Genomic DNA, 24821 nt, shown 5'->3' with positions numbered 1-24821 from the left:
CATTCATTTTAGTTCAAGATTTCCATAAGTGAGGGAGAAAAGGAAGGATATCATTGATAAGAATTAAAAAAATGAATGCTGGAAGAATAATGGGAGTGCCATATATTGTCAATGAATAATTAAACCCACATTAGCCACTTAACAACTAAAGTTGTTAAGAGAACAAAAGGAAAGGACTGAAGAAGAGAGGAAGAAAAGAACAGGTATACTCTTATTCTATTACCATGAAAAAAGTAGGTCTGAAAAAAGCCATCACTTCATAATCTCCATGACTGATGAAGTCAACAATAAATGAAAATGTGCCTTTCTGCTGATTACACAGTAAACGAGTTCTGGGACTGTAAAGTAGTCATCACTGTTTATATTCCACTTTTTATTTATGGGCAGAATTCCTCTCACTCTTTTCTCATTGTCCCAAAGTCAAACTTTTACTGGCATATCTGATACACTCAAACAAAATAATTTCTTTGGTATAAATCATAGAACATATCTAAAGGAATTCAATATAATGCTCAAAGTTGCCTATTAAATACCTTATTAATGAATACTCTTCTTAAAAGAAAATACATTAAAATTATATTAAAATGACTATTAAAAGTAAACCCAAGGTGATGACACTAACTGGTAAACTAAAAATTACACTAAGTAAATAATAGCAGATATCTAACCTCGGAGGAGCTCTCTGAGTCTTCCTGTACACCTGAATTTTGACACGATGCTTGTGAATTATGCTCTATGGTGGACCGTGTTTGGTAAGTATGCTGACGCTTGCGCTGTGTCCTTCGTAAAGACCGCCCACAGCTAGGCTGATAATCATTCTGTAAAACAGAAAGAAAATAGGTTTAAAAAAATGAAAGGCTCGGGGGGAGGAAAAGATGGTGAAGGAGTGGGGGACACTATTCCAACTGGTCCCTGGAATTGAGCTGGATATCTACCAGACCACTCTGAACACCCGCGAGATCAGCCTGAGATGTAAGAAGATAGATCTGGATCTTTACAAACAGAATATCGCAGGCGGATGGTTTTTAGGTACAAAGTGGGGAGTCATGATTCTGCGGGCAAATATTGGAAGATAAACGGAAGGGGGAGGGAGCTACCATAACCGCTGGCACCAGGAAGGTGAAATAACATAGGAGCACAAAGGCCTCCTGTGCTGGCGAATGGGCAGAGACTCACAGACCAGTAGTGATGAGGAAAGGAATTTAGGGAAGCCCCCCAAATTGAAACCTGGAGTGGCGGGGCCGCATGTTGGAACTTGGGGAATCTGGCAGTTTTAGAAGCACAAAGGGCAGAGACGTGCCCCAACCCGGAGGCAAGGACTGGGAGCCTTACTGAGGGGTGCAGAACCCAGGATGCTGCAGATGATAGCAGCACAGACAGAAACAGAGATAGTGTGGCCTGGAGAGCTCACTGACAAACAGACTACGATCTCTCTGGTCTGAGGCAGAGGGTTGGAAACGATCTCTTCTGCTCTGACTCTCGGAGGAGATGCAGAAAGCCACCAGGGAAAGCCGCCAGAGAACAAAAGCCCCAAAAAACTGGTTTTCACTGAGCCCATCCCCCCCAAACAGGGGGCAGGGCAACTCTGCCCAAACACGGTTGCCTGAGTAACAGCACGGCAGGCCCCTCCCCCAGAAGACAGGCTGGAAGAACAAGAGGCCGACAACCCTAAGGTCCCTATAAAACAGGTGCATTTTGCTTGGGTTGTGGTCAATAATTTGTACTCTGTACATTCCCTCAACCACCCCCTAAAAGAATGACTAGGAGGAGGAACCACTAAAATAGGAAAGACTCAGAGACCATGACTTCTGCCACAGATTTACAAATGGATACAGATATAACCAAGATGTTGGAAATGGAATTCAGGGTAGCAATTGTGAAGACCAATAGCTAGAATGGAGAAATCGATTAATGGCAACATAGAGTAAAGGCAGAAATGAAAGCTGAACTGGCAGAACTTAAGAATGCTATCGATGAGATCCAATCTAATCTAGATAATCTAACAGCTAGGGTAAGCGAGGTAGAAGAACGAATTAGCGACCTAGAAGACCAATTGATAGAAAAGAAGGAAAAAGAGGAGGCCAGGGAAAAACAAATCAAAACCCACTAAAACAGAATCAGAGAAATAAGCTACACCATGAAACATTCTAATGTCAGAATTATTGGGATCCCTGAGAGGGTAGAGAGAGAGGACTAGAAGATACATTTGAACAAATCGTAGTTGAGAACATCCCTAATCTGGGGAATGAAACAAACATTTGTGTCCTAGAGGCAGAGAGGACCCCTCCCAAGATCAAGGAAAAGAGGCAACAGCCCAGCATGTAATAGTAAAACTCGCAAATCTTAGAACCAAGGAAACCATCTTAAGGGCAGTTAGGGGGAAGGGATTCCTTCCGTACAGAGGGAGAAACATCAGAATAACATCAGACCTATCCAGAGAGACCTGGCAAGCCAGAAAGTCCTGGCAAGACATATTCAGGGTACTAAACAAGAAGAACACGCAGCTAAGAATACTTTATCCGGCAAGGCTGTCATTTACAGTGGATGGAGTGATGCAGAGCTTCCAAGACCGGCAGAAACTGAAAGAACAAGTGACCACTAAGCCGGTCCTGCAATAAATGTTAAGGGGGGGTTCTATAAAAGGAGAAAGACCACAAGAGTGATATACAACAGAAATTTACAGAGACAATCTATAAAAACAAAGTCTTCACAGGCAACATGATGACAATTAATTCATATCTTTCAATAATCACTCTCAACATGAATGGCCTAAAAGCTCCCATAAAATGGCACAGGGTTGCAGATTGGATAAAAAGACAGGACCCATCCATATGCTGCCTACAAGAGACTCATTTTGAACCTAAAGATACATCCAGACTGAAAGTGAAGGGATGGAGATCCATCTTCCATGCCAGCGGACCTCAAAAGAAAGCTGGGGTAGCAATTCTTATATCAGACAAATTAGTTTAAACTAAAGACTGTAGTTAGAGACACAGATGTACACTATATCATTCCTAAAGGATCTATCCAACAAGAAGATCTAACAATTGTAAATATCTACACTCCCAACATGGGAGCAGCCATCTACATAAGCCAACTGTTAACGAAAATAGTCATATTCATAACAATACATTAATTGTAGGAGACCGCAATACTCCACTCTCAGCAATAGACAGATCATCTAAGTAGAAAATCAACAAAGAAACAAGAGCTTTGAAGGACACACTGAACCAGATGGACCTCATAGATATATACAGAACATTTCACCCTAAAGCAACAGAATATTCATTCTTCTCAAGCGCACACAGAACTTTCTCCAGAATGGACCACATACTGGGTCACATATCTGGTCTCAACCGATTACAAAAGATTGAGATTATTGCCTGCACATTCTCAGATCATAATGCTTTAAAACTGGAACTCAATCACAAGAAAAAAATTGGAAGAAATTCAAACACTTGGAAGCTAAAGACCACTCTGCTCAATAATGTTTGGGTCAACCAAGAAATCAGAGAAGAACTTAAACAATTCTTGGAAACCAATGAGAATGAAAACATATTGGTCCAAAACCTATGGGATACTGCAAAGGCGGTCTTAAGGGGGAGATACATAGCCATTCAAGCCTCACTCAAAAAAACCCAGAAAAATCCTGAATTCACCAACTAACTCTATACCTTAAAGAACTAGAGGAAAAGCAAAAAATGATGCCATAAGCCACACATTAGAAGAGAAATAATTAAGATTAGAGCAGAGATCAATGAATTAGAAACCAGAAACACAGTAGATTGGATCAACAAAACTAGAAGCTGGTTTTTTGAAAGAATTAATAAGATCAATAAACCACTGGCCAGACTTATCCAAAAGAAAATAGAAAGGACCCAAATTAATAAAATTATGAATGAAAGGGAGGAAATCACGACTAACACAAAGGGAATAAAAACAATTATTAGAAATTATTATCAGCAACTATATGCCAATAAATTAAGCAACCTGGAAGAAATGGATGCCTTCCGGGAAACGTATAAGCTGCCAAGACTGAAATAGGAAGAAACTGAGAACCTGAATAGGCCAATAACCAGGACTGAGATTGAAGCAGTGATTAAAAACCTCCCAAAAAACAAGAGTCCAAGCCCTGATGGATTCCCTGGGGAATTCTACCACACATTCAAACTATAAATAATACCTATTCTCCGGAAGCTGTTTCAAAAAATAGAAACAGAAGGAAAGCTTCCAGACTCATTCTATGAGGCCAGCATTACCTTGATCCCCAAAGAAAGCAAAGACCCCATCAAAAAGGAGAATTTCAGACTGATATACCTGATGAATATGGATTCCAAAATTTTCAACAAAATCCTAGCTAATACGATCCAACAATACATTAAAAGGATCATCCACCACGACCAAGTGGGATTTATCCCTGCGATGCAAGGGTGGTTCAACATTCGCAAATCAATCAATATGACAGAACATATTAATAAGAGGCGAAAGAACCATATGGTCCTCTCAATTGATGCAGAAAAGCATTTGACAAAATATAGCATCCTTTCGTAATTAAAACTCTTCAGAGTATAGGGATAGAGGGAACATTCCTGAAGTTCATAAAATCCATGTATTAAAAACCCACAGCAAATATCATCCTCAATGGGGAAAAGCTGAGAGCCTTTCCCTTAAGATCAGGAACACATCAAGGATGTCCTCTCTCGCCACTATTGTTCAACATAGTACTAGAAGTCCTGGCAACACCATTCAGAAAACAAAAAGAAAAAAAGGTATTCAGATTGGCAAAGAAGAAGTCAAACTCTCTCTTTTCACAGATGACATGATACTTTATGTGGAAAACCCAAAACACTCCACCCCCAAATTACTAGAAATCATACAGGAATTCAGTAATGTGGCAGGGTACAAAATCAATGCACAGAAATCAGTTGCTTTCTTATACACTAACAATGCAACTGTAGAAAGAGAAATTAGAGAAACGATTCCGTTTACAATAGTACCAAAAACATAACACACCTCGGAATAAACCTAACCAAAGAGTTAAAGGATCTGTACTCTAGGAACTACAGAACACTCATGAAAGAAACTGAAGAAGACACAAAAAGATTTTAACATTCCATGCTCATGGATTAGAAGAATAAACATTGTTACAATATCTATGCTGTCCAGAGCAATCTATAACTTCAACGCCATCCTGATCAAAATTCCAATAACTTTTTTCAAAGTGCTGGAACAAACAATACTAAAATTTGTATGGAATCAGAAAAGACCCCGAATCGCCAAGGAAATGTGGAAAAAGAAAAACAAACTTGGGGGCATCACATTGCCGGATTTCAAGCTACATTACAAAGCAGTGATCAGCAAGAGAGCATGGTACTGGCACAAAAACAGACATATACACCAATGAAACAGAACAGAGAGCCCAGATATGGACCCTCAACTCTATGGTCAAATAATCCTCGACAAAGCAGGAAAAAATATGCAATGGAAAAAAGACAGTATCTTCAATAAATGGTGCTGGGAAAATTGGACAGCTATATACAGAAGAATGGAACTCGACCACTCTCTAACACCATACACAAAGATAAACTCAAAACGGATGAAAGACCTCAATGTAAGACAGGAATCCATCAAAATCCTAGAGGAGAACATAGGCAGCAACCTCTTCAACATTGGCCACAGCAACTTCTTTCAAGATATATCTCCAAAGGCTAGTGAAACAAAAGCAAAAATGAACTTTTGGGACTTCATCAAGATAAAAAGCTTCTGCACAGCAAAGGAAACAGTCAACAAAACAAAGAGGCAACCCACAGAATGGGAGAAGATATTTGCAAATGACACTACAGATAAAGGGATGGTATCCAAGATCCATAAAGAACTTCTCAAACTCAGCACCCAAAAAACAAATAATCAAGTCAAGAAATGGGCAGAAGACATGAACAGACACTTCTCCAAGGAAGACATACAAATGGCTAACAGGCACATGAAAAAATGTTCATCATCATTAGCCATCAGGGAAATTCAAATCAAAACCACATTGAAATACCACCTTACACCAGTCAGAATTGAAAAAATTGACAAGGCAAGAAATAAATTTTGGAGAGGTTGTGGAGAAAGGGGAACCCTCTTACACTGTTGGTGGGAATGCAAGTTGGTATAGCCACTTTGGAAAACAGTGTGGATGTTCCTCGAAAAATTAAAAATAGAGCTACCCTATGACCTAGCAATTGCACTCCTGGGTATTTACCCCAAAGACACAGATGTAGTGAAAAGAAGGGCCATATGCACCCCAATGTTCCTAGCAGCAGTGTCTGCAATAGCCAAACTGTGGAAAGAGGTGAGATACCCTTCAACAGATGAATGGATAAAGAAGATGTGGTCCATATATACAATGGAATATGACTCAGCCATCAGAAAGGATGAATACCCAACTTTTACATCAACATGGATGGGACTGGAGGAGATTATGCTAAGTGAAATAAGTCAAGCAGTGAAAGTCAAGTATCATATGGTTTCAATTATATGTGGAACATAAGGAATAAGGAGGACATTAGGAGAAGGAAGGGAAAAATGAAGGGGGGAAATCAAAGGGGGAGACGAACCATGAGAGACAATGGATTCTGAGAAACAAACTGAGGCTTTTAGCAGGGAGTGGGGTGGAGGGATGGGTTAGCCCAGTGATGGGTATTAAAGAGGGCACATATTACATGGAGCACTGGGTATTATATGAAAACAATGAATCGTGGATCACTACATCAAAAACTAATGATGTATTGTATGGTGACTAACATAACATAATTAAAAAAAATGAAAGGCTCAGTGAACAAAAACAAACATATATAAAGCAAATCAACTGGGTGGGGGAGGGGGAATGATGGATGTAATAATTAGGAATAAATCCCCAAAAAGAAAATACAAGATACATCTATATATATTTAAGGCATCTTACATTAATATTCATTACTTTCCTATTTTGAAAATTTTGTGATCAAATTAAAGAGTATGCTGAAAGTTTGGGTTGCAAGAATGGGCCCACTCAGATTTTACATTTACTATATTACTCACAATTTATTTCAAGATGAAGCAAGATATCTGTATCATACCTATATATATGTAATTCTTAATATAATATACACTTCTTTAATTCTTTAAAAAACTACATTTAATAAACCGAGAAAAATATTTAATTTTTATCAACTAAAATTAAAGTGAAAACTATTTTATTCTAACCTTTACAAATATAAAATATTAATGATACACCCTTATGTAAAAGTTACAATCATAGCATGTTATCAGGAGTAAACAAGTTTAAAATTCTTACAAATAAATCATTATCAAAGACCAGTTTCTTACCCTACATGTAAATATTTCTTATTTTTGATATAAATAAAAATTTCTATTGACCCAATGACCCTGTTTATTAGTGTCAGACAAGTCTGATATTTGAAAAATCAGCTTAGGGAAAAAATAATATAAATCATGGATCTGAGTCATTCAAAATCTCTAAGAAAATAACCTTATCAGAGAACATCAAATAAGCTAACAAAACCTCAACAGAGATTAAGAAAGCAGGTAACAAAATGATCTAAGGATATTTGAATATATTCATATACTTACTTAAAATTGTGTTTATCAATACTGAAAAAAAAAACATTTAAAATTCAGTGCCCATTGCCTAGATTTCTTTAATAAAATTAAAATCATCCTAGACTCTCCAAGTTACCATACTTTTCAGGAGTTATGGTTAGATCTGGGAATAAGGACATACATCGTTCTGCCACTAGTTTTTTCAATCTCAGAATACTAGTAAGGGGCTTACTTATGTACCTAATGAAGTAGGAATCTGACTCCCTGCTTAGCAGTTTCTACTGGGAATATGAATCTTCCCAATGTATAGATCAGATTTTGTCCCTATATGATTAGCTAGGCTATGAGTGGGCCTTTTCTGTAAAGGGCCAGAATGTAAATATTTTTGGCTTTGCAGGTCATGTGATCTCTGTTATAACTACTCAACTCTATATCGGGAAAGCAGCCATAGACAACATATTAATTAATAAGTGTGGTTGTGTTCCAATATAACTTTTATTAACAAGAATAGGCTGTAGACCAGATTTAGACCATGGGTAGTAGTTTGTCAACCTCTTACCTAGGATATCCAAACATTTATTTTACACTGTGATTAGTGATCAGGCAATAATTTTAAGTTTTTACTCTAAACATATGAAAATGGTATTTTAATACAAATATTTTATACCTACAATGACCACATGTCCTAAATTTTGGGGGACAGTCCTGACTTTGTGTAATTTTATCTTTATTAATAATTACCATATATTTCAATTTCAGGTTTAAAAAACAGGTTACCTATATGTAGTCAACTAGCAAAATAACCCCTTAATACATAACTGCTACCTTTGAAAAACCCAGTATCTGCAAATACTTGCAAGTAGTGTAACCCAAAGCACTATAAAACTAAACTTACCCTTTGGGTAGGATAAGATGGCTTTTTCTTCTTTTCGACTGTATAAAGACTGATTTCTATGTCACCTTTTGCAGTTCGACATTCTTCCTGAACCCTGATAACAAAGGTCAAAGTGACAGAAAATCATCAAAAATCAAACCAACAGTCTAAGGAGGGCACGTGTTGTGATGAGCACTGGGTATTATATGAAACTAATGAATCATTGAACACTATATCAAAAACTAATAATGTACTTATACAGTGGCTAACTGAACATAATAAAATAAATAACTATTAAAAAAATCAAACCAACAATCTAAAAGGCAGGCAACAAAAATATCTTCAAATGTAAAATCTGCCACTTTAACTATTTTTAGGTGTACATTAATGACATTTACAATGTTGTATAACAACCATCACCATTATTTGCAAAACTTTTTCATCACTCCAGACAAACTTTGTAACCATTAAGCAGTAACTCTCTATTTCTCCTTCTACCAGTCCTCGTTAACCTCTAATCAACTTTATGTCTCTATGAATTTGCTTTCTCTATATATTTCATATAAGTGGAATCATATGCTATTTGTCCTTTTGTGTTGGTATTTCACTTAGCATGTTTTTAATGTTTATCCATGTGGTAGCAGGTATCAAAAATTCATTCTTTTTTTTATGACTGAGCAATATTCCATTGTATGTATATATCACATTTTGTTTATCCATTCATTTGAGGACAGACACTGGAGTTATTTCTACTGTTCTGGTATTGTGAATAATATAGCAATGAACATTGGCATACAAGTATCTCTTTGACTTCCTTCTTTCAATTGTACTTTAACGTTTTGAGCAAAGAATTACTTCGAATTCCTCTACTGCCAAGAGTTCATAAATTAGCTATGTCTCCCTTTTTCTTATTACTGTCGTAGAAAGAAAAAGTGAAACTAAATTATGTTTGCTACTTGTTGGATGAGCTGGTAAAAAGGCTTGGTAGAGGAGTTAGCATGATTAAGAGATTTTGTATGTTCTCTGTCAAATGTCCTTTTTCTTTCCTAAATCTACTTCCAGCCTATGTGGATTATCTGGAGTTAATATTAAAGCAAATGTTAGGATTTATAAATAAGAACAGGTATTCTAAATTTGAAATTCATCCTAATAAAATCCTTTCATACAAGGAGGTATACTTAGAGGGCATTTCAAAATATACCCTAAGCACTGGGGTCTACAACACATCTATATTGCATTCCCAAACTATTCCAATATCAAATTGAGGGCCTTTTCCTCAGAACCACTGTTGAATTTTGGGTCTATATACCACTAACATATTTAATAACAAATGGTCTCAAGTTCTTACTTAATAGTATTTGTATGCTTTATCTTCTAACCTAGACTATAAACTCATGGAAAACAAACTATGTTTTTCATTTTTCAGTATTTCCCAAACCATTTAGCACAAAGCCAAGCAAATTGAAGATAATCATTAAATAGTTGTTATAGAATGAACTAACTGGAATAATGTAGAAAAACTAATACAAAACTCAGCTTGATTAAAAAATACCTTAGTTATTAAAATTTACTAACAATAAAATTCTCAATTTTCTTATCAATGTTACCTTATTGACTCACCTACTAACTCCACTATTTAATTCATTGACCACCACTCTTCTGCTCCATGCCATGAGATCTCTTTCAGTGGCCATCTGGCTCCGGGGAGCATTGTTATGCATTTGTCGGACACCTTCAATTTGACCACTACGTCGAAGCCCGATATTTGGGGATGAAGATATGTCCATATTTGGACTTCTCAGAGCTAAAATAAAAAGAAAGGTACCACTTTCTCCCAGTAAAGGCACCAAAATTTTAGAGATCAGTACTCTGAAATAGGAGAGTCTAAGATGGTACTTCTAGACAATATTGCCATCCTTTTGTTCTACATTTTCTGTACCACCTTTATGGTTTTTAAAGTGTGTTGAATAAAGCAAAGCACTCAATAAATGTTTAAAGTTTCTATCACTCTTTTAAATTTTTTCAAAGTATGTTCACATCTGTCATCTACTAAATGCTTAGGAAATACAAAAAGTATATTTAACATGATTTGGTAGATTCACAAATGCTTAATAGTACTACTTCAGAAAGCAGCTTTTAATCTAAATCTTATATTTAGCCCACTAAAAGGTCTATGAATAAAGTTTCAATAGGCTTTCAAAAGTAGTAATAAGAGAAAAAGTATAAGCAAAAAATATTAACTATCAAAATTCCATTTTCAAAGTTGATAAGCAATGAAAGAAAGGGGAATAAAGTAATGAAAGCTTTTTTAAGCCCCTAGATATTCCCTGTTAATTTATTTTTGTTGTATTTGTAAATAAAATAAAAATGGAAATTGAATGATTCATTCAACTGTTAAAATAAGCACCCAGGAAAGACAAAAACAAAACAAACAAACAAAAAAACATTGGAAACAGAAGTCAGTGGGGTCGCTCTGACTAATGGCATTTCAAATATATCCACAGAAATATAGTATGGAGGGTAGAGTTGAACGCTGATTTCATTAATGAATCTCTAAATCAGGGTTCTAAGAATGTTTAACAAAAAGGGCCTGGTTATGTAGGATTATCAGCCCACTTCTTATCTTGTTCCAGGTTAAGGAAAGCCTATCTGAGTTAGGTGCTCCTTAGGTGAACAAAAAATATTTTAATTTTAATTTTATGGGATACTTAAGAATCAGGAAATGAGTATAATACCCTGTGAATCACCTCAAATTCAAATCGCTTTATTCAATTCCTGGACTATAATACCCAAATAAACCCCAATTACATAAATGTAAAAAGAAACACATTTGCCAAAATCCCATAAGAAGACTGCATTTTGAAGTACTACTAATAGTTCTTGAAAAAGGCAAAACTGATGGTGCTCACTTTGGCAGCACTTATATTGAAATGATACAGAGAAGATTAGCATGGCCCCTGAGTGAGGATGACACGCAAATTCATGAAGTATTACATCATTAAAAAAAAACTAAAACTGACAGAAGCTAAGATATATATAAAATTCAGATATATATGGCACCTGGGTGCCTCAGTCAGTTGGGCATCTGCCTTTGGCTTGGGTCATGATCCAAGTCCCAGGATCAAGTCCCACATGGGCTCCCTGCTTGGCAAGGGAGTGTGCTTCTCCCTCTGGCCCTCCCTCCTCTCGTGTTTCTCTCTCTCTCAAATAAATAAAATCTTTAAAAAAATTCAGATGTATAGCCACATTTCATGTAAAGTGAAGAAAAGATATAATAAATTAGAATACAGCCAGTATTCAAACTGTTGTGAAAACCAATTCATAAGTTGCATCTGTATTTTCTAAGAATAGGGCTTATCTTCCAGTGTATTTTTGTAAATTCAAGAGACCAAGGGGATAACGTTGCTTTTTTTTTCAACAAAGGAGCGTAAATTTTTTGTTAGTAATTTTTACATTCACATGGTTTTAATTTTGAAAACATTATAGGTTGGTTCTCCTTTTACAAAAAGGCTGTACTTACTGCAGCACCTCATTTATTATAACAAAAGGAAAGACTGCAAAAACATTCTTGAGTTAGGAGAAAACAGTATATTAAATATACCACCCGTATTTCTTAAGAAACGCTAAGAACTTTTAGCCACAAATGACAATGAGATTATGGCACTTTGGTGTATTTGATATCACAATTGTAAATTAATAAAAATGTTCTTATTTAAAAACCTAAAATGTTCCTTACATGTAATTACTTAGTGCAATTAAAATAAAGTACCTCCATCATATAAATATATACATACTTACCACCATTAGCAGAATATGATCTATTAATTGGAAAATGTGGAACATCTCCTTCGTTAATTAGTCTAAGATCTTGTTCTCTCTGTAGCTCCCTGATTATTCCATCAAGAATGCTTTCATCTTGGTCATTGGTTTGTTGCCCAATTACTTGTTCTACCACCTCACCATCACCTTAATGAGACCAAAGATATAAAGCCACAAAATTACATACATTTTAATATACCTTAAATAGAGTAAAAACAACCTTCATCTATAAATTTCTAGAAAAATAATAATAAACAAGATTAAAATGAAAATAAAACATATATCAAAAAGTATTTATAAAGAACTTTTAAATTGTTTGATATGTTAGCTTGTGTGTATGCATGACTTAACAAATGTCCCCAAATTAGCCATTATTAGGAGGGTCTTCTCATCTTAAAGAATAATCATTAAATTATGAATTTCCAAATGTACTTTCTCGATGAAATATTCCAAGCAAAAAGTCCAGAGTAGAGATCTGAGGAAAGTTTAAAGTTCAACCACAGATACAGAAAATGTTTTGCATCTTTCTTTCATGAGAATTTCCTTTCTGAAATAAATCAAAATAATGGTCTTTCAAATACTGTCTCTTTCAAAAACACCTCAGTATATTGATAAGTACATAAATTATTTCTACTGACACACTGAAATACAATGGTTACATCTTAATACTTTATTACTTCTATATTCTTTTTCTTTCCTTCTTTTTAAAGATTTATTTATTTATTCCAGAGATGGGAGGGAGGGGCAAAGAAATAGGGAGAGAATCCTCAAGCAGACTCTATGCTGAGTACAGAGCCACACGGGGCTGGATCCCAGGTCCCTGAGATCATGACTTCAGCCAAAATCAAGAGTCAGATGCTCAACCAACTGAGCCACCCAGGTGCCCCTATATTCTTTTTCTTAAATACGTCTTAGACATGTTTTTCATCTTGTCCTCTAGTCGGACTAAAAGGTATCCAAAAGAGTAGCCAAGTAGCCAGACATCAGGTCTTACAGGAAATGAAGTATGATGAATTAGATTTTTTTATTCAAATGTTTTGAGTTTTATCTATTTAATATTCATGCTTTTCCCCTTGTTTACATATATGACATTATAAAAGTCAATATTAGCAAACGTATAACACCATTTCATTGCTCTACAAATCTTTATGAGAGAATACATAAAAGGATATGCAACATTTCACTCTATAAAAAACAATTCAAGTCTTAAATCCCTAGTAAGGAAATAAAATTCCATTTACAATTCAATATCTACACCATACCTGGAAGAAAACCTACAACAAAGATATGAAGGCATTCTGGTGTGGTGGATGGGGTATGAGAGGCAGAAAATGCAAGAGAAATACATAAACAAGATTTGCTATGGAGGGGAAGATAGCTGTGGAGTAGGAGGAGACCAGGCTTGCCTCCTCCCATGAATACAAGTAGATAAATACCAATTCATCCTAAATACTCCAGAAATTGATCTGAAGACTAGCAGAACAAACTCTACAACTAAAGGTAGAGAAGAGGCCACATCAGAGAAGGCAGGAAGTGCAGAGACATGGCTTGTGATAGAAACAGATCATGGTTTCCATAGTGGGGAGGGAGCCAAGGTCGTAGAGAAGGGCAAGAGACAGACTAGCACAAAGGGGAGCTCACATGGGAAAGATGAATCCTCATAGCAACTGGCTTGGTAAGCCAGAGGGGCTGAATTTCATGAGTTCTTGAAAACAGTGGGGCTTAAAGCCTGGAGTTTTATAGGTCAAAGGATTTGGCTCTGGGAGAGCATGCAAAGCATTGGGGCTGCTCTTGGAAAGAATTCAGGGCAAACAGCCCATAAACTTGTGGTGTGGAAACTGATCTCAAGAGTGCCTGAGGCACACAGTGGGGAGCTTATCTGCCCATCTCAGAGTGTGTCCCAGAGAGGCAGGATTCATGGAAAGACCCGTCTGTGAACAAAGTAACTAGCAGCTGCCATTTCCCTCCCATCTGCATAAGTACAGGGTCACCTATGGGAAACAGCACAGCACCAGAACTTACTACCTAAATTGCTTATGCCAAGTCCTGCCCCATTGTGCTCAGATGGAACTGACCTTCCAAGTCACACTTAACCTCAGTCCTAACACCAGTTCTCTTCCCTCAGACTGGCCCAAATTCCTGCCAACACTGCATCTCCTGATCCAGGAGTTTTGCAGGACCTGGGTTCCAATGGCAGTGGCAACACATCTCATTTCACAAGCAGACTGGAGCACACCAGTTAAAGCTCACCACAAAAGGCCAAGGACCAAACAATGCTGACAACAGGCAAAGACAGCATCTACAGAAGATGGGCCTAAAGAATAAAGTGGCCTGCACACAAGAGCAGAGTGCATGCACCACACATTAGAAAAATTCACTGAAGTGTCGGGTCCTGGGGAAAAGGGGACACTACACTCCAGGGTACTACAAGGACTTCTTCAGAAGGTCATTACCCCCAAGAAGAGGAGACATAGCTGACTTACCTAACACACAGAAACAGATACAGAGAGGCAAACAAAATGAGAAAACAGAGGAATTTCTCCCAAATGAAAAAAGAGGACAAAGCCACAGCCAGAGATCTAAAACTAAAATAGATATAAGTAACATGCCTGATAGAGAATTTAAAGTAATGATCATAAAGCTATGCACTGGACTTGATAAAAGAGTGGAAGACATCAGTGAGACACTTAAAAAAGAGATAAGGAATAATATAGCAGAGATAAAGGATTTAATAAACAAAATGAATAACATGGTTGACAGAATAAACAGCAGTCTGGAAGAAGCAGAGGAACAAATTAATGACCTAGATGACAGAGTAATGGAAAGTAGTCAAGCTAAACAAAAGAGAGAAAAAAGAATTATGTGAAAGAATTAGGGAACTCAGTGACTCCATCAAACATAATAACATTCATATTATGGGAGTCCCAGAAGAAAGAAAGAGAGAAAAGAGGGCAGAGAATATATTTTAAGAAATAATAGCTTAAAACTTCCCTAATCTGGGGAAGGAAACAGATACCCAGGAGGCACAGAGAACCCCCAACAAAATCAACAAAAGCAGATCCACACAAAGACATATTATAATTAAAATGGCAAAATATAGTGATAAATAAAAAAAATTTTAAGTCAGCAAGACAAAAGAACACAGTTACACATAACGGAAATCCCATAAGGCTATCAGCAGCTTTTTTCAGCAGAAATGTTACAACAAAAAGGGAGTGGCATGATATGCTCATAGTGCTGAATGGGAAAAATCTGCAGGCAAGAATACTCTATCGAGCAAGGTTATCTTTCAGAATAGGAAAGCTAAAGAGTTTCCCAGACAAACAAAAACTAATGGACTTAATGACTAATAAACCAGCTCTATAAAAAATACTAAAAATAATTCTTTGAGTGGAAAGGAAAGACCAAAAGTGACAGTATCAAGTAGGAAACATAAAAGCAGTGAAAATGAGTATTTCTGGGGCGCCTGGGTGGCTCAGTTGGTTAAGCGACTGCCTTCGGCTCAGGTCATGATCCTGGAGTCCCGGGATCGAGTCCCGCATCGGGCTCCCTGCTCGGCGGGGAGTCTGCTTCTCCCTCTGACCCTCCTCCCTCTCATGCTCTCTGTCTCTCATTCTCTCTCTCTCAAATAAATAAAAAAAAAAGAAAAAAAAAGAAAATGAGTATTTCTGTAAGAAATCAGTCAAGAGACATACAAAAAAAAAAAAAAAAAGAATGTAAAATATGACACCATATACCTAAAATGTGGGGAGGAGAGGAGTAAAGAATGGGTTGAATCTTAAATGACCATCAACTTAATATAGACAGCTAGAAGATGGTGGTGTAGTAGGAGGACCCTAGGTTCGTCTCATCCCTCAAACACAACTAGATAACTATCAAATCATTCTGAATACCCAAGAAATAAACCCAAGGACTGACAGAACAAACTCCACAATTAGAGGGAGAGAAGAGGCACATCAAGAATGATAGGAAGTGTGGAGACATGGTTTGGAGGAGAAACAGCATGGGTGCTGTGGAGGGAAGGGAGCCCTGATCACAGAGAAAGGCAAGAGAGTGAGGAGTACACTGGGGAATGCACAAGGAGAACACTTCCCCAGTCATTGACTGGGAAAATGAGAAGGGCTGATTTTTGCGAGTTTTTGCAACCAGCGGGGTTTAAAGACAGGAGTTTCAAAGGTAAGGTCAATACGCTTGGCTGGGACAGAGCCCTGAAGGCACTGTGCTACTCCAGGAGAGAAGGCAGATGAACAACCCTGGGGCAAAGAGCAAGAAAACAGCAACTGAAAAACACCAGGATACACTGGGAGAGATTATTCGCTCTTTTCAGAGTGCTTCTTTGAGAGCAGCAAGCACGGAGACCCCTCTCCTGGGACAAAAGAGCTGGCTGGTGCCATTTTCCTCCCCTGCCTGTCACATAAACATAGAGCCACCTTCAGTAAACAGCACAGCACCAACACTGGCTGCCTAACTTGCTTACATCAGGACCCACACCCCTGCACTCTGCCCTTACTGCCCTTCTAGGTAAAGTTTGCCTCAGTTCCAGCACAGTGGGCCCCTTCCCCAGAAGACCAGCAGAAACCCCTGCACACACCATTACTCCTGACCAGAGAGTTCTGCAAGGCTTCAGTTCTAGTGGAAGTACCATCAAGTCTCATTTAACAAGCAGAACAGAGCACACATAGTGAAAACACACCACACTCTGGCCAAGGTCCAAACACTGCCCACTGCAGGCAAGGAGAGCCTCTGAAGAGGAATGGTCTGAAGGACAGAGCAGCTGAAACACAGCAGCAGAGTGTACTCAGCACACACCAGAGACACTCCTTGAAGCACCAGGCCCTGGACACTTTATGAATTCTTCTTCATAAAGCCATAATTCTTAGGAGCAGGAAACATAACAGGCTTTTCTAACACAGAGAAGTAGACAGAGACCTAGAAAAAATGCCAAGATGGAGGAATTCAAACACAAGATAAGGTCACGGCCAGAGATCTAAGAGAAACAGATATAAGTAATATGCCTGATGGAGAATTTGAAGCAACAGTCATAAGGATACTCACTGGGCTTAAAAGCATGGAAGACTTCAGGGAGGCCCTTAACCCAGGGATAAAAGAGTTAAAAAACTGTCAGAAATGAAGAATGCAATAATTGAGATTCAAAACAGGCTGGATGCAATGAAGTTAATATAGACAGCTATATGCACAAGAGGTTATATGTAAAACTAATGATAACCACAAATCAAAAAACACTAATAGATAGGCAAAGAATAAAGAGAATGGAATCCAAATATATCACTAAAGCATATCAGCAAAACTTAAGAGAAAGATAAGGATCAGAGAAAAAACTTCAGAAATAACCACAGTACAAGTAATAAAATAGCAATAAATACATATCTATCAATAATTACTTTGATGTAAATAAACTAAATGCTCCAGTCAAAAGACATAGGGTGACAGAATGAATAAAAAAAAAAAAAAAAAAACAAGACCCATCTATATACTACCTATAGGAGACTCATTTTAGACCTAAAGACACATGCAGAGTGAAAGTGAGGGAACTGAAAAAATGTGAAAAGAAAGCTGGAGTATCAATACCTATATCAGAAAATACACATTTTAAAATATACATTTTAAAACAAAGACTATAACAAGAGATGAAGAAGGACTCTATATAACAACAAAGGGGACAATCTACCAAAAAGATAATGATTGTAAATATTTACGCACCCAACATGGGAGTACTAAATACATAAAACAGTTAATAACAAACATAAAGGAACCAATCAATAATAATACAATAATAGTAGGGGACTTTAATACACTACTTACATCTAAAAATTTTGTTTATTTATTTATTTATTTGACAGAGAGACACAGTGAGAGAGGGAACACAAGCAGGGGGAGTGGGAGAGGGAGAAGCAGGTTCCCACAGAGCAGGGAGCCCAATGCGGGGCTTGATCCCAGGACCTAGGGATCATGACCTGAGCTGAAGGCAGATGCTTAACAACTGAGCCACCCAGGCGCCCCTACACTACTTACATCTAAACAGATAATTAAAAAGCAAACAATGGCACAGTACACTGGGTGGATTTAACAGATATATTTATATAGAACATTCCATCTTAAAACAGCAGAATACACATTCTTTTCAGATGCACATGGAACATTCTCCAGAATAGATCACATATTAGGCCAGAAAAAGAGTCTCTTTGAACAAATTCAAAGAGATTTAAGTCATACCCTGCATATTTTTTGATGACAAAGATATGAAAGTTGAAGTTCAACAGAAGAAAAAATCTGGGAAGACCACAAATACATGGAGGTTAAATAACATGCTACTAAACAATGAATGGATTAACCATGAAATGAATGAAGAAATCCAAAAGTACATGGAAATAAATGAAAATGAAAACACAATGGTTCAAAAGCTTTGGGATGCATCAAAAATGGTTCTAAGTGGAAGTTTATAGCAATACAGGACTTACGCAAGAAGCAAGAAAAACCTCAAAGAAACAACCTACCCTTACACCTAAAGAAGTTACAAAATACACCAAACTATACCTAAAAACAGCAGAAGTTAGGAACTAATAATGATTAGAGCAGAAATAAATGATATAGAAACTAAAGAAACAGTAGAACAAATCAATGAAACCAGGAGCTGGTTCTTTGAAAGATAAATTCATAAACCTCTAGCCAGACTCATCAAAAAACAAAGAAAAAAGACACAAATAAATAAAATTACAAAGGAAAGAGGAGAAAGAACAACCATACCACAGAAATACAATTAGAATAGTATGAGAAACTATAAGCCAAAAAATTGGACAACCTAGAAGAAATGGATAACTTCCTAGAAACATATAAACTACCAAAACAGAAGCTGGAAGAAATAGAAAATGTGAATAGACTGATTACCAGCAAGGAGGTTGAATCTGTAATCAAAAAACGCCCAATGAACAAAAGTCCAGGATGAGACGGCTTCACAGGCGAATTCTACCAAACATTTATTTTTATTTTTTTTAAGATTTTATTTATTTATTTGACAGAGAGAGACACAGCGAGAGAGGGAACACAAGCAGGGGGAGTGGGAGAGGGAGAAGCAGGCTTCCCACAGAGCAGGGAGCCCGATGCGGGGCTCGATCCCAGGACCCTGGGATCATGACCTGAGCTGAAGGCAGACATTTAACAACTGAGTCACCCAGGCGCCCCTTTCTACCAAACATTTAAGGACGAGTTAATACCTATTCTTCTCAAAGTATTCCATAAAATACAAGAGGAAGGAAAATTTCCAGAATCATTCTATGAGCCCAGCAATACCCTGATAACCAAAATCACATAGACACCACTAAAAAAGTGTACAGGTCAATCTCTTTGAAGAACATAGATGCAAAAATTCTCAACAAAATGCTAGCAAACAGAATCCAACAATCAAGTAGGATTTATTCCTTGGCTGCAAGGGTGGCTCAGTATTCACAAATCAATCAATTTGATATACCACATTAATAAATGAAAGGATGAGAACCATATGATCCTTTCAATAGATGTAGAGAATGCATTTGATATAGTATAACATCCATTCATGATAAAAACCCTCAATGAAGTAGGGATAGAGGGAACATACCTGAACATCATGAAGGCTGTATACAAAAAAATCCCCAGCTAATATAATCCTCAATGGGGAAAAACTGAGAGGTTTCCCCTTAGAGTAAGGAACTAGAAAAGAACATCTACTCTCACCACTTTTATTCCAGAAGGTACTGGAATCCTAGCCATAGCTATTAGATCACACACAAAAAAATATAGGGTAGGCAAATTGGTAAGGAAAAAGTTAAATGTTCACTATCTGCTGATGACATGAGACTCTATATAGAAAACCCTAAAAACTCTACCAATAAACTACTAGAACTGACATATGAATTCAGGAGTCATGGGATATAAAATCAATGTGCAGAAATCTATTGCATTTCTCTACACTTATAATGAAGCAGCAGAAATAGAATTTAAGAAAACAATCACATTTGAAATTATATCAAAAATAATATTACCTAGGAATAAACCTATACCCAAAGAGGTGAAAGACCTATCTTCTGAAAACTATAAAACACTGATGACAGAAATTGAAGATGACACCAAGAAATGGAAAGAAATCCATGCTTATGGATTGAAGAACAAATATTTAAAAATGTCTATACTGGGGCGCCTGGGTGGCTCAGTCTGTTAAGCAGCTGACTCTTGATTTTGGCTCAGGTCATGATCTCAGGGTCCTAGGACTGAGCCCCGAGTCGGGCTCCATGCTCAGTGGAGAGTCTGCTTGAGAATTCTCTTTCTCCCTCTGCCCCTCTCCCCACTCTCTCTCTCTCATAAATAAATAAATCTTTAAAAATTTTTTTAAAAGATCTAAATGTGAGTTCTGAAACCATAAAAATCCTAGAGGAGAGTATAGGCAATAATTTCTCTGATATCAGTCATAGCAACATTTTTGTAGATATGTCTCCTGTGGCAAGGGAAATAAAAGTCAAATAAACTATTGGTACTGCATCAAAATAAAAAGCTTCTGCACAGCAAAGGAAGCAATCAACAAAACTAAATGTTATGCTACTGAATGGGAGAAGATATTTGCCAAGGACATATCCAATAAAGGGTTAGTATCTAAAATATATAAAGAACTTACATAAATCAACACCCAAAAACCAAATAATCCAATTAAAAGATGGGCTGAAGAAATAAACATTTCTCCAAATAAGACATCCAAATGGCCAACAGACACATGAAAAGATGCTCAACATCACTCATCATCAGGGAAATGCAAATCCAAACTACAATGAGATACCACCTCACACTTGTCTAAAATAAAAAACACAAGAAACATCAAGTGTTGGCAAGGATGTGGAGAAAAAGGATCCCTTTTGCACTGTTGGTGGGAATGCAAACTGTGCAGCTACTGTGGAAACAGTAGGGAGGTTCCTCAAAAAGTTAAAAATAGTGGGGTGCCTGAGTGACACAGTCAGTTAAGTGTCTGACTCTTGATTTCAGCTCGGGTCATGATCTCAGGATCGTGAGGTAAAAGTCTGGTGTCGGGCTCTGTTCTCAGTGGGGAGTCTGCCTGAGATTCCCTCTCTCTCTCCCTCTGCCCCTCCCTGCACTTGCTCTCTCTCAAATAAATAAATCTTAAAAAAAAAAAGTTAAAAATAGAGGTACCCTAAGATCCAATAACCACACTACTGGGTATTCACCCAAAAAATACAAAACGTCAATTCAAAAGGATAAATGTACCCCTAAGTTTATAGCAGCATTATTTACAATAGCCAAAATATAGAAGCAGCCCAAGTGTCCATCAATAGATTAATGAATGAAGAAGATATAGTATGTATACACACACACACACAAATACACAATGGAATATTATTCAGGCATAAAAAAAGGATGAAATCTTGCCATTTGCGATGACAGGGATAGAGCTAGAGAGTGTAATGTTAATTGAAATAAGTCAGTTGGAGAAAGATAAATACTGTATTACTTCATTCATATGTGGAATTTAAGAAACAAAACAAATGAGCAAAGGAAAATAAAAGAGAGAGAGACGAGCCAGTAAATAGTCTCTTAACTATAGAGAACAAACTGATGGTTAGTAGGGGGAGGTAGGTGGGGCATGGGTCAAATAGGTGATAGGGATTAAAATGTGCACTTGTCGTGATGAGCACGGGGTGATACATGGAATTCTTGAATCACTATATAGTATATAGTATGCCTGAAACAGATATAACACTGCATATTAACCATACTGGAATTAAAATTTGAAAAAGAAGAGTTGCTTTGACAGGGAATAGTATTTTTCAGTGTCTTATTCTAGTATCCTTACATCATGCATCATGCTCATCACTGCTTCCTTTATATCCTCCAGGATTGACTGTTATTTAAACACTAATTCTTTGCATTTCACACAAGAGAATGGGTAAATGGCCATTTCCCAGTTTTTGGTTTTTGAAATTTCCTCATCTTTGGTCCATTAATTATGGACTGTCAAATCAAAAAACCAGTAATAATAGCAGTGGAATTTCAGCAGTGAGAAAAGCTTGACACACTAAAGTTAGTACATTTAATGTTCAGGGTTCTAAAGAAGCAGGTCAATACATTCTCTGCTTGAGAATATGCTTGTTGTCCTAATCCATTTATCTGTGTTTAAGTGATATAAAAATGTAAAACTACTCTGGTAAGTACTATGCAACTGAAAATTAATAGAAGTATTAGGTAAAATATGGTATAACCTACTACAGAGTTTAGCAAGGGACATATAAAGAGAACAGCAGCAAGTATAACATTTTGCAAAATGTTTTAAATTTAATTTTAGAGATAACATACCATTAGCCACATATCCCAGCTGTGGTATAAGTTGTTCATCTTTACAATTTTCCCGTCCTGGTACTAGTCTTTGGAATTTTGTAGGATGAGGATTGCCATCAACATCCACCAAGAATGGGGGAGGCATGAGGTGAGGAGCTTGTTGGGTTTGTTCATCTAGTACATAGTTGTTGGCATCACGGATAAGAGGTCGATAATCCGTGTGGAAGAACATCTGATCTGGAATCTTTATGACAGGTTTTAAGTATTTAACATGCATAGGGAATTAAATTTTATTCCTAGAGAGAATGCATTTTTCAAATCAGACACTTTTTACATACTCTTATAGCCCTCTACTGCTTTATGTTCCCTCTAGGTAGAAATGAATCACTTAAATAGTAATCTTATCTCTTCTCCACAAAATCCTATAATCTGTATTACTTTCTGGTCCTAGATCATATTTCTCCAATTAGCATATGAAGGAGAGCAATGCCACAGTAGATAAAGTTAGGTATTTTTACTTAAGTTGTAAACATACAAACATTTATAGCTATTTTTATTGCTTATTTCTATTCAAATAAGAATAGATGGGAGTATAATATAAATGGCAAAGCAAGTAAATACCAAATACATAAAAAATACTCAAAGATGATAGGTATTGAGCTAAATTCAATGATTCTGAGTTCTCTTCCAATTCTAAGAATCCATAATCTATTTCAAATTCATAGCTAATAAAATATAAAGAACCATTTAAGCTAGCTTCCAAAGTATTTTAACAAGATGGATAATAGGTAAAGTGGCCAAGCAAGAAAATTAACATTTGGTCACCAGCTGTTTATTTCTAATTTATGATAAGTTAGAGGATGCAATCTGGTAAAGTTGTTCTCCATTATACCTGAAGGGCAGTACGGAGAATATGTTCTAAGCAAAAGGATTTCCTAATGAATTTTTTATCTACATCACCCTATATCTTAATAGTGATTCAAACTGCCAAGCCTATGTTCTGGCAGTGATGAAAACTTTTGTCAAGAAAGGTGACTTTGTTATTTTATATCTATTGACACTCAATGACCCTTATTAACTGGAAGACGTCAAATAAGATTTATGAATGATACAATCCAAAATTATAGTCTATAATAAAAATCAAAAAGACTAACCTTTTCATAGTATTTACTGCATCCAAAACCAAAAAGCAGCAAATGCCCATGAGAGTCTGTGCAGGCAAAATGGTTTCCATCTGGTGAAAATTTACAATCAAACACTGCACCATGGCCTTGGCCTTCAATCTGAAATTTAGAGGAGTCACTTTAAGTCATCTTTAAGAGGTAATTTTCAAGTAGGTAGGCAATAGATTCTGCTTCCTAATATCTTGGATTCTGTGATGCATCTACATTCCAATGTACTCTCTGGCTTCTGTTGCCAGAACCCTACTGAAACAGTAAAGCTCTGAGAAATTAGGAAGAATCAAAATGCAATAGATGGATGGTATCAAACATTACTAGCAATGTTGTATCTCAAGAAGTACTAAATGAGTGACTGAGAATAAAAAAAGACCTAAACACGACCAAAATGACAAAAGTGCTATCTCAGCAAAATCAAGATAATATCTTCACACCTTAAATTATAATGCAAGCAAACCTTAAAATAACCTTCCTAAAATAAAACACATAAATCAATTTTACTAACAAAAGACAGAGGATATTAACACTCTCGAACTGTACAAAGCCTATAAAAGGAAGCTCAAAGGTTGACAATTTAGAAATGTTTCCTCAGAACTAACACTAAATATGGAGGATGTGAGTATTCCCATTACCATAGGAGGGTGTTCTACTGGAAAAAGAGGTAGCTCACCAGATTTTCCCATGGTTTGTATGAAATATATCTTAAGAGTATCTATACCTCCAATTCCATGTTTGCCAAACAACTTCCTGATTACTAACTAAACCATATGGAGTTTACCAGAAGCAGATACAATACAGTCACTGTTATGATTCATACATTACGATTATTGTTTAAACATTAACCTTTTTGTGAGTTTGGTTACTGTTACCTCCAAAAGCTTATTAAATTTGAGTTTCTAGAATTTAGAGCTGGGGACAAGAATTTGGAAAATGCTAATGCCATGATAACAGAGTCACTCTGAAAGGTGTAATTCTTGATTGGCCTTACTCTCAGGTCTTGAGACATTCTCTAAGTTATTGCATGGATTTAAACA

General features: G+C 36.7%; 1 protein-coding gene and 1 non-coding gene across 6 annotated transcripts in view; one reads left to right on the top strand and one right to left on the bottom strand.

Moving 5' to 3' along the window:
- The window catches only part of BRWD3 (bromodomain and WD repeat domain containing 3), a 187783-nt gene that overhangs the window by 61657 nt on the left and 101305 nt on the right, over positions 1-24821 (bottom strand). For all 5 annotated transcript variants that reach the window (XM_032387928.1, XM_032387930.1, XM_032387929.1 and 2 more), the window contains 6 exons: positions 23764-23892; positions 22628-22853; positions 12257-12424; positions 10079-10262; positions 8480-8573; positions 669-818 (listed from right to left, as the gene is read on the bottom strand). In XM_032387928.1, the coding sequence (XP_032243819.1) occupies positions 669-818; positions 8480-8573; positions 10079-10262; positions 12257-12424; positions 22628-22853; positions 23764-23892 (951 nt within the window). The remainder of the gene's footprint in view (positions 1-668; positions 819-8479; positions 8574-10078; positions 10263-12256; positions 12425-22627; positions 22854-23763; positions 23893-24821) is intronic.
- On the top strand, positions 11360-11460 carry LOC116621911. The gene has a single exon (XR_004297488.1). It is a non-coding gene; the product is annotated as a U6 spliceosomal RNA (small nuclear RNA).

The sequence above is a fragment of the Phoca vitulina genome, unplaced genomic scaffold (assembly GCF_004348235.1).
Source record: "Phoca vitulina isolate PV1807 unplaced genomic scaffold, GSC_HSeal_1.0 scaffold51, whole genome shotgun sequence".
NCBI lineage: Eukaryota > Metazoa > Chordata > Mammalia > Carnivora > Phocidae > Phoca > Phoca vitulina.
This window is presented reverse-complemented; position numbering and strand designations above follow the sequence as displayed.